The sequence below is a fragment of the Lepisma saccharinum genome, unplaced genomic scaffold (genome assembly GCF_977018435.1).
Source record: "Lepisma saccharinum unplaced genomic scaffold, izLepSacc3.1 HAP1_SCAFFOLD_1244, whole genome shotgun sequence".
NCBI classification, from domain to species: Eukaryota; Metazoa; Arthropoda; class Insecta; order Zygentoma; family Lepismatidae; genus Lepisma; species Lepisma saccharinum.
Window position 1 is genome coordinate 3,263 of NW_028143874.1, and position 12,077 is coordinate 15,339.

The 12,077-nt window shown below is 38.6% G+C and overlaps 1 protein-coding gene across 1 annotated transcript; it reads right to left on the reverse strand.

Annotated features, from left to right (window-relative positions):
* Positions 1–740: 740 nt before the first annotated feature.
* On the reverse strand, positions 741–10,866 carry LOC145983548 (uncharacterized; the record flags this gene model as incomplete). The annotated part of the gene is made up of 5 exons (XM_083116624.1): positions 10,672–10,866; positions 5,718–5,824; positions 5,300–5,426; positions 1,856–1,996; positions 741–874 (listed from the first exon to the last, which is right to left on the reverse strand). Coding segments are annotated over exons 1-5 (627 nt in total), but the record flags the coding sequence as incomplete, so codon positions are not given.
* Between the last annotated feature and the right edge of the window lie 1,211 nt (positions 10,867–12,077).

Here is a 12,077-nt window from a genome sequence, read left to right on the forward strand (position 1 = left end):
TTTTATGTTTCTTCATCTTAGCTTTTCAAAAACGTAAATTCAAGATTCCACTGCTTGGCCCAATTTTCCCATACAAGTTGCCAAAATCATCCTCTATTGAAATTCGTAAGAAAACACCACTAAACCACTTCAAATAAAAATATATATATATATATCTTACGTGAGTAGGAATGTTTCAGAACGACGTTTCGGAAGTCTGTACTACTTCCTTCATCAGGTAATAAAATAAAAAACTTTAGGTACCAAACATGGTACAGAGTTGTTAAATCGTAAGTTGAGGATTCAGCTTGAGGATAGAAAAGGTAAAAAACTTACGGTGACAGCATAAAAACTCCGATGGAAGTCTTCGGTGGTTAAAAATTCCCTATGTTAAAAACACAACTAAAACAGATAAAAATCGACAGTGACCTATTACTGCCCCTAATGACTTCCATCAGTGACCTATTACTGTCCCCTAATGACTTCCGTCAGTGTTAGGTAGAACACATGGACTGTGAGCACTCCTATCCTGCGTGGAAGGTGAAATTTCCCCTCCAGCGTTCCCCTCTTACGGTCGTATACGTCACCATTCCAAGGTGAAGTAGAGAGGGAGTTCCGAAACGTCGTTCTGAAACATTCCTACCCACTCACGTAAGTTATATATATATATATATTTTTGTTTGAACTGATAGTGAGTAAAACGCACCATGTAACCATTGTAATATGTTACTAAACCACTTGCTTATTGTAATTATACTTACTCTGAACTGCCATGCAAGGCAGGTGCTGTTTGTGCAGTTGACTTCATCTGACCCATCATTGCAATCCTTTTCACCATCACAACGCCATGTAGAAGGGATGCACTGACCACTCTTTGCACATCGGAATTCACCAACTGTGGGAATACCACAAAATAAATCTTTGCACATGTGGTCACAACTCTAAAATGTGTAATATTAAATAAAACTTTGCAGTTTTCAATAGGCCAATCATAATCTAATAGCAGAGATTATTATTATTATTTATTTTTAAAAATATATATAAAGTAGGTTTGAGCCAATACCACTGTTTTCAGCTTGGTCTCTTGAAAATCATAAAATTGAGGTTCATTTCATACCTGGGGAATTTCTGAGTTTACCATTTCTTTTTATAACTGCAGCCTTATTCCCACTCAATCACACTATGAAGGCAGGGGTCCCGGGTTCGAATCCAGGCCTGGGAATGGGTGTTTGTGAATGTGTCTTCATCAATTTCATTGTATCATCACTCATCTTCATCTTTGCGATTAGCCAGAAGTGGCAGAAAAATGAAGTAAAATAAACCAAATCAATCAATCATTCCCACTCAACCACTGATAATAAACTAAATTACGCACATAGGTTTTTACTTAACTGCACTAGCATCATTACTAAATCAATATAAAAAAAATAGAATTCATGTTTGAGGAATAGCAATAGTAAAATAAATTCCCATAAGCAAATTACTAACATTTCTACAATGCTTTTTTTTGTAATGGTTCTGAGCAGGAGCCTCACATACATGTATTCCAGTTGAACCTGGAGACTTCAAATTTTCCACAATGTATAAAAAAAATGTAGCTCAAGAATTGTCGTAGAGATGAAATTTATTTCTTATAAGGCAGGGCTTTTAATGGAGGTAAAATTTATACAATGTGCCTCCCAATAATTCATGTTAAAGAGGGAAAAGAAAAGAAAATTGAAATTAAAAGAAACTGGCATGCACCTGTGGCCCGTGCACCATCCATCCACATGGTAGTTTGTTGTTTCACTCATCAGTAACTCTTTGACATGCATTTATTAAACAATAGAATGTTAACATTAAAACTATCAACAGTACTTATTAAACCCATACTTACATCTGCACGTTGGATTAGATGTTGTACAGTTCTCTTCATCAGATCCATCCCTGCAGTCGTCTTCCATATCACACTTCCAGCGATTGGAGATGCATCGGCCATTCTTACAACGGAACTGATCATTGGTACATGTCTGATATTCTGAAGACAAAGACAGAATTGTTTAATTTCTCATACATTTTAGAACAAATTTACAAGTGTGAAACAGAAATTTTAAACATTAACGTTAAGATCAAAACATATTAACTTGTATTTTGTAACAAAATAAATATACAGGATGTTTAAAAAAGAATCACCCAATTTCAAAAGGCTATATATATTTTTTATTTATCAAACCAGGAACTTGGAATTGCTTTTACAATACACATAAAATGTACATAAAAAACGTTCATTAAGTGCTCAATGTGACCCCCCTTTGGATGCTCGGCATATGTCCATATGGTAGGAGCATTCGTTCCATACAGATGCGAGCATATCTGGAGTTACTGCTGCCACTCCTGCTGTGATCTGATTTCGCAGTTCATTCACAGTAATCATTGGAATCAAGCTATAACTGTGGGGAAAGCCAGTTCTCACCATACTGTCGCCGAAATTCACACTGCACTGTTGTAACAGATTCACACACTTCAAAGCGCAGTACACAGAAAGCTTTTTGTTGCGACGTTGCCATCTTGCTTCAATCTGATGAGAGCGAAGGGGAAGCATGCTACTGATACCTGCCGGCAATCATGTGAAACTCGTGAATATCCTCTTCCTAACAGTACGTTGTTCAATGTGTTTTAGCAAACGATTACAGAGTTAAATAACTTCGAAATCAGATGATTCATTTTGAAACACGGCGTTTCTGCCTCCGAAGTATTCATCCCAAGTCATTATTCAATGTTTTAAATACACTATTTTATTGTAATTACCTCAAATTGTGAAATTTAAGAACATTTAAACTACACTGCAGTCCTCTCATTTCTATTATTTGTGGCATTGTATACACATACAGAGGGTATCATAAAGTTTTAATTATCATCCAGAAGTTATTGAGCTATGTGAATGAAATTTTGCCAATGTAATCACTTGTCCTTGTGTGCATGATGGTATACATTTAGAGGGTTACAGTGCATGGCATGATGAAAGGAAGGCTGTCTATGGTGATGATTGTCCATCATATGACACTGTTGTGGGGTGGATGAAGAATTTCCAAAGTGGCCACACGTCCCTCACACACGAGCCAAGAAGTGGACGAACATCACTCACGGATTATGACGCTACAGTGAAGAAAGTGGAGGATCTCATCCTGGAAGACTGACGAGTAAATCTCCACATGATCAGCATGCAACTGGTCTTAGTTAAAACAGTGTGTGGCATATTATTCACAGGGTACTCCGTATGTCTAAGGTGACAGCATGCTGGGTTCTGCGGTCCGTCTCCTTACCGACAAAGCACACGCTCGCTCATCTCAAGCTGCTGCGGTGGAAACAAGGCAATGTGGCTATGAAATCTTGCCGCATCTACTTATTCTCCTGATCTCGACCCAACTGACCTTTCTTGTTCCCTGAAATGGAAAATCCACTGCAGGGTTGGTGATTCGACAACACAAATGATGTCATGCAAGAGGTGGATTACTGTCTTTTGATGCAATCTGACAATGATGGATTGCGAAAGGTCAAGAAACGCTGGGAGAAATGTGTGCATCTGCAAGGTGACTATGTAGAGATATCTTAAGGACCACAACTTAAAAAAGTTTCTGTTTCATTTAGTTCATGGTGATAATTAAAACTTTTATGATATGTCCTTGTGCAATTTATGAAGGAGAATCAATTATTCAGGTTCTTCACAGATTTGCAATTTTATATAACATTAGTGGATTGATTGATTGATAGAGTTGTTGTTTTAAGTCCACTTTATGCACAGTAAGGCTAATCACGAGTGGACCTATAGTTAAAAGCGTGATCCGAACCACTATGTGCCTCCACCGGGTATCAAATCTGAGATCCTTTGATTACAAGGCGACAACGCTACGACTGCTCCATCAGGACCACATTAGAAGAATATCAATCTTCAGCAAAAATTTCATGTGTATCCATACTTGCAAAAAAAGTAATTCTTGTGTCCTAATGTAAGTAATCAATTTCTAATATGCTGCTTCTCATGTTCTATGATAAAATGCATAGGAGCCATACATTAATTACGGAGGCAAATTAATTGTTCACATTCTTTCTAAAATGTTTTTCAATTTATGCCAGAATGGTACAAAATCGGTATTAGTACATTTTGTCCTGTATTGTGACCATGTGGTCTAAGGTGCAAGCTTCGGGGCTTCGGCTACGGGATGCCTGCAGGTTTGTGTCTTCTGGGGGAAGCGAAAAAGCTTTTCTACTGAGATTTCAGCCTGTGTATGGGACTGGTGGCTACCCACCATCGTGAGGAAGTTGGGGAGCAACGAATGAGTAGCGTAATTTGGTTATGGAAACCTACAACAATGACTGGGGGTTTGTCGTGCTGACCACGTGTCACCCCGTAACTGGTTCGATGATCTCCAACCTCTGGCAGTCGGTAGGTAGGCACTGGCCCTCACGGGCTGTTAGACCACAGGTTATTATTATTTTTATTATTGTTATTATTAGTAGTAGTAGTAGTACATTTAATATGCGTACTTTATCGATATCTGAAGTTTTATATACTTATAGTTCAACTCTAGTAAAATATCAACCCACCTCAATACCTTATGATTTATAGAAAGTGCAGAATTTGTAACTCTGTATTTTGCTGTACAGTTTAGCTAAATCATGCACTTAACACATTTTGCAATGCTGTGACTTCTGCATAGGCGTAGTTAGGTAGGGGGGGCTAAGCTTCCCCAGAACCATGCATTAGCCCCCCCACCCCAAATGCATGTGACATTTGCATAAAATAATTAAGGAAAGAGAAACTGCAGACAGAAATAGATAATTCTCATGAAACTTTCAAGTGTTAGTTTTGTGGTGTGGCAGTCACACTTAACGAAACAAGTTCAAATTATGTCCTGATGTAGAATACAATGAAAGTTGTAGTGCTTGTGCCCTTTTACGGGGACCATATGTTCCGAACAAGATTTCAAAGAAAATGTATCACCGTTATTTCTTATGATCTTCCACCTAGGTAAACATTGTTACATTCAAACAATAGTGAGACCAGTGTTTACATAAATGTTGCCTTTCAACAATGATTTCCTGTAATATATAAAAGCTTGAATAAAGTTAGCCCCAGCTAGCCCCCCCCCCCCCCCCTCCCCACGTGTTTAGAAAATTCAAAAATCAAACTGAAAATCTTGGAAGACACTCTTCAGCCAATTCATCTTGTATACAAAGCATTGTTGATACAAATTCATTTGCAGTTTAGGAACTTGTTCACCTAACCTTATATTAAAACAGAAAGACAAAGCTAGTTGGGCAAAAATGGACAGAAACTCACCACAGTCCTTCTCGTCACTTTGGTCTTCACAGTCAACATCAAAATCGCATCGCCAGTGGCGTGGGATGCATTTGCCGCTTCCACATTGAAAACCATTGCTGGGACATGTAACTTTCCCACAGTCAGTCTGGAAAAAAAAAGTACAGATTTATAATAAGGAAATATCATGTCATCAACTTTTATGAACATTTTTGTCTGAATTAAGAACGGAGTTAGATCACTTTGTCTTGCATTTGTCTAAAAGTAGATATTTCTGGCTTACCAATGAGGTATATCTGACTTTTCTCCTCTCATGGAGTACAATTTTACAAGCACGTAAACAGAGGGCTCAATATTTTTGACGTGGATGGTAGTTCCCACTGTATTTTGTCTTTTAACACATATCACAGAACAAACACTATTGCATCACAGCACTTACCTCATCAGAATTATCTCCACAATCGTTGTCACCATCACATTTCCACAGCTTAGGAACACACAGCATGTTGGAGCATTCAAAATGCTCAGGTGAACAAGTTTTTGACGCTGCAAGAAAAAATTTTAATTAGTATATGAATTAGCATTAAACATATACAGTGCATTCTTATAGAAAGGTCTTTGTCTAGAACGCATGTTTTGACTTCATGGGAACCTGTCATAACCAACACTCATAAATAAAATAAAAATAAGAAGGAAACACATTAAAGCAGCACAGACCAAACCTCACTGATCATTTTTTTGATGTAACAAATTGCCACTTAACATGTATGAGGCACGAGGCCTGAAGATGCTTCAAAGCGTATATTTTAGACTGGAAAAATTAATGATTGTTTGATTGATTTAATTTATTTTACTTCACTTTTTCTTCCACTTTTTAGCTAATTTGCGAAGATGGGGATGAGTGATGATGTGATGAAATTGATGAATGGACACTCACAAACATCCATGCCCAGGCCGGGATTCGAACCTGGAACCCCTGGCATTGTAGCGTGATGTGCTAACCACTCTGCCATGGGGGCTAGCGGGAAATTAATGAGTTCACAGTAAAAACCTATAATGGGGTGTCCAATATGAGGGTTGTGGCATAAGTCTTGACAACTATACTTTTTCTTAAAGTTAAACAGTGGTACCACAATATGATCATATGTGTCGGATAAAGTGGCACCTGTAGTATGTGAGCACGTCAATGTGATGAACAGTTCGTACACAAGTCAGTAGTAATTCATTGTTGAGTCAATCGCCATTGCCCATTATGAGCAGCGTTTGTGTATCAAAATAGCTGTTATTTGGGTGAGAAATGACAGAGCTTGCAACAGGGAAACTATGGGCAAGAGTGTTCTACCGTAGCATGCACCTCTTTTGTTCCTGTAATGCTAATGTATGCTTTCTGATCTGTAAACACATGTGGCATGATGCTTTCTTTAAGGATGTTTTGTTTGCTTCTATATCCTACAGCTGGTGCACATGATCATCATTGTTCATATATTCCATGGTACCATACACTCCATACTTCCATTTCCATATTTCTGATTTTCGTGCCGGTCCCATATTCTTGCGAAAAAAAAATAGTTGCCATGACATGCCTCATCCCTTGTAATTCTAAGGTATTCGGGAAAAAGCACCCAAGTCACAAACTGAAATTTTCTGTTACTTTTATTTAAATCACACTGAATCAATTAAAGAAAATATTACAAGTGTAATTTTATATTAGGTTTGTGTAAAGATTCTAAACAGTGTACTTTTACACAAAAAATGGTGCACGACACTTTCACGTACCGTATTTACTCATGTAAAATGCACACTTTTTTCCAAAACTTTTGCCCCCAAAAACTGTGGTGCGTATTATGCATGGAATAATTCGGACAGCCAACATGAAACCGTACAGGATCATTCCATGATTTTGTGACACTTGCTATGATTTTTCATGTTTACGGAACCCTATCATGTTATACAGGGTGACAAGAAATAACCCGTACTAATGTTTGTGATCATAAATTTATTAAACCGAAACAATTGAGCATAACAACACTGAAGAACAATGACATGAGACCTTAGGAATAAGAAGTTCAGCCGGTTTCGAAGTGGCCTCCCTGGGCAGCGATACAGAGGTCCAAACGGGCTTTGAAATTTTGCACGATGGGCCACAGGTCCTCGGGCGACAATCGGTTCCACTCATGACGCAGCGATTGCTTCCGCGACACCAAACTGTGGTGGCGTTTAGCACATGCCCTGGTCTCCAAAATCGACCAGACACTGTAGTCCATTGGGTTGAGATCCGGCGAGTAGGGTGGGCATTCCGTCGAAGCGATGAAGTCCGGAAAATGGGTTCTGCACCACGTTTGTGTCATTTTTGCCCTGTGAGCCGGAGCGGAGTCTTGCTGGAATGTCCATTGCGCATCGCCGAAGTGCTGCTGGGCCCACGGAAGGACGACGTTCTCGAGAATGTCGCGGCAGTACACTTCTTGGTTGATTTTGACCCCTTGATCCATGAAAACCAGGGGCGTCTTGCCGCTTGCGCAAATTCCGCCCCACACCACGACCGCCTGCGGATTTTGGCGGTGTTCGACGATGGCTGAGGTACCAGGAGCCTCTGCAGACCAGGTACTGTCGTTTTAGTGTTTGTGCACCTGCTCCACGGTGAACAGCTTCTCGTCTGTGAATAGAATGCGCTCCCATCGCTGACGTGCGGCCCGGCGCTTCAGAGGGCGGCATCTTTTGAGTCGCAGGCGCTTGTTTTCGTCCGTTAGAAGCTGAACTTTTTGGAGCTTGAACGCCTTGATGTTGAGGTTCTTTTTCACCATTTGCCGCTCTGATTCGCGGTTGATCCCGATCTCACGGGCGACTTTTCTCATGGAGACCCTCGGATTTCGCTGAACTCGCTTTTTGATGTTCTTGCGGTTCTGGGACGTGTTGAGAGTAGGCTTTCTTCCTCTTCCGGGATGGTCGCCTTCATGGCCTAGCTCCTTGAGTCGCCGAACTCCGTCTGAGACTGTCATTTTTGGAACACCCAGCAAACGAACAATTTCACATTGATGCTTTCCTTGACGCCACAGTTCCAAAATTGCACTGCGTTTGGTTGGCATTCTCAAACACAAAGAAAGTAATCGTTATGAAGCCAAAACAACACGTACAGTTACAAAAGACTATGGAGAATCCAATAACATAACAATTATTTGGCTACGGTACAGTACATTCTTGGCAGGATACGCCAAACTTTGTACGGGTTATTTCTTGTCACCCTGTATATTGTAAAGCTTGAAATCTGTAGATTCTGAATATGGCAACATAATTCCATTCAATATGGTGACACTAATGTGCAATGTGGTTGAAATAAGCTCATGACAAAATAAAGGAACATTCTAATTTTTATGATACTTTGGATCAGAGAAAATATAAAGAACAAGAAATAATAATTAAAATGTATTACTGGTCAAATAATATTATATATATGGAGTGGTGTGTAAATGCCTTAATGGAAGAAATCTCGTGCTGCTAACTGCTAGTTTGAGGGTCCTAAATGTGCCTCGTATAAATGTTACGTTAGTCATGGAAAAAGTAAATATTTTGATTTTTTTTAGAAAAAGTAAAGAGGAAATAAGGAAAAACCATGTATAAAAGTTTAAAAAAGTCCCAAAATTTATCACTGTAATGTAATGATTTGTAACACAGAGAAAAGCAGTGCTGTTCTGGCAGAATTCGAGCATGCACCTCCCATCACATGGGATGAGTATCAGCAGTATTTGTTGGGAAAGAAATAACAGAAAATAACGTCCTGAGCACTTCAAATCCATAACGTAATTTTGATCTAGCTTTGTACTATTACAGAATAAATAAGATGGTTAAAGTGTGAAAGCTTTGGGATGCTAAACATAGTGGAGGGAGAGGGGGAGGTGGCATGGGTTAGTGACTTATTGTTTACACAAGAGGATATTCTCTATTGGTCCACATAGCAACAAGTGACTCGTTGAATATGAACGATGTAATTCACTGTTGCTTGGCATAGCAACAGCTTTACGAAATACAACTAAGAAAGCCATTTCTCCAGCCTGGATTGTACTGCGCATTACATACGAGATATAATTATTTGTCACTTTTTCCTATCAAAAACCAGGGTGCGCATTATATACGCACGTGCATTATACACACGTAAATATGGTAATTTAATCATCCAGGAAATTACTCAAAATTAAAAGTTTCCATTCATTTGCACCAATAGTGTGTAAAAAACTGTATTTTGTTATTGCATAACAGGCATTTTGATATTCTGATGTAATTCTTGAATATTAAAAAAAAAGAAACAACTAGTAAATTGAGGCTTATAATTGAAGATGAGTGATCACCCACTAACATTAATCAATACTTTGAACAATTCTTAATTGTTTCAATTTTCATGCATCAGTATCATTATCTGTGGGAATCGGTAAGAGTTTTGGCGTTTGTATGGGTATTAGTTCAAAGTGGAATTGGATCAGCCCTACAATTTATAGAAATAACAGATTCGTACATTTATCCTTAATTTTCCCATCACACCATTAATTCTACAGCAGCTTGTATGGAGGGAGTATCAATTAATCTTCCCTGTCACAATGTTATGCAAAATATGTAATCATAAATTGCATTTGGTACAACCTGCCACCTATCGCACACTTGATCATTGACATTTCTAGCAGAAACAACACGGCATTGCCCTTCAGTGTTGGGGGGAACCAAGACTAGGCTGCGATTAAGGTACGTGTATTAAGGCTCGGCTGAACCTTTGGCATGCGAATGGGCGATTTTTTATCAAATTTTCCTCTCCATTCGAAAAACCTCTTGGATATTTCAAAATATGAAAAATTACATACGCTTAGAATTCCTTCTAGAGCATTGACATGAATTTACGTGTAGTTTTCTTTCATGTGTAGATATTATCAATAGTTTCGCGATTACGTAAGTCTATTAAACTGTTGAGAATATCTAGATAACAGTGAAAGAAAACTATACACACGTCAATGTTATAGAAGGAATTCTAAGCGTATGTATTTTTTCATATTTTGAGATATCCAAGAGGTTTTTCGAATGGAGAGGAAAATTGGAAAAAAATCGCCCACTCAAATGCCAAAGGTCCAGGTGAGCCTTAACCAGCACCACGCTTGCAAAACAACTTTCCTTAACAAGACACACACGAACCACGTGGGAATTAGACTATAATGTGGAAGCAGCATCTGAATAAGAGCCTCTCCTATGGCATTCGCTCTTCACTACACAGCAGATGACTTTTCCCTTGTTTCTTATCGGCACAGGAACTGGTGAGTGATCGCTAGTGCGGGAAACATGACAGGTTGTTCCAAATGCAGTTAAATTACATGCGCACAAGAAATGCAAAAATAATATGTTACAAGTGTTGGCATTACCTGAGCTGCATGTCCCATTCTCATAAGGTTTCTGATTCCCTGGGCAAAGGCAATCGGTGCCACTTGGTGTTAAATCATCTGGGCAAGTGCATGAATAATTTTTCCCAGGCTGCCCCATGCACAAGTAGGTACAATTTGTTAGAGAGTGGTTTCCACAGTCATTGGTTCCTTCTTGAATACTGTGACCAAACACCTATAAATAGCAATTCAATCATTAGTTAGAGAACAAGAACTCATTTATCCATGTCATCCAGTTTAAAACATTACACGGTAAAATTATGATTTTATGTTGCTCAGATGTTTATAACTAAAATTTCTAACGCACATAACAATCATTAACATGTTTCATTGGGGACAAGGATACATGTTTTAAAAGATAGATTGAAAAAGTTACACCTGGCACAGCATTGTGGTAGAATTGTGCAATTAATGTGGTGCATGCACAGAGTGGAGTTCATGTCTGTCTCTCACTGGTGAGTCAGTTTAGTTGGCATCATGTTAACAGTTTTGTCTTAACAATGGTGCGCAATGACTCGTCTGCTGGTAGCTTGCTCTAAACTCTAGTAACTGTATGGTTTCCGTGAGCAAAACAGCTCAAGTGTTCAAGAGATTCATCATGAAATAACCAGGGCAAATGAAATGTCACATCATCAAGGGAGATATTTAGATGAGAGTGATGTCTTTAGGAATACGAGAGAGGAGACAATTATGAAGTAGTGGAAGAAGCTGCAAGAGGGAAAATGGATATACATAGATGTGAGCAGCTGAATCAGAAGTATTAAGATGCCAGAGGCAGAGAAAACAGATTAGATTTGAGTGTTTATGATAACAAGATGAAGTAACCAAAATTTTGCCCATGCAAAATTTCATCGACACTGTGAGTGTAAATGGACTGTATGGTTTATAAGACCTCTTGAAACAGAAATATGTTTACAATAACAATTTTGTTTTGCTTTACACATGGACTTGGTTGTAAAATGTTTAGTAACATTTTATGAATTAATAATATAAGAATTATGCAGTACATATCATTTGAAGTATACTCGACACATTAAGTCTGATCTACGAGTGTTTCATTACAAATTACATTCCAACAGCAACTAGGTAACCATGTAGAAAAATAAAGCAAGATATGTGGATTCTATTGTACGAACCTGCATACATCAATATTAAGTTGTTACCCTACAGCACTCGGGTGTTACATATTTTTTGAATATCCCCTCGTATCACAGAAAAACATGCTGTATTTTTTTTATTATAAATAACTTTTCTGTCTCCCTAGACTAATTGCAACGATGAGAATGAATGATTAAGGGACAATGGCAAAGAACTGCTATGATCATGCCAGATCTCAAATCTGGAGCCATCTGTGGCAAGATGTAAGTCCAGCATTGCCCACTCCAATA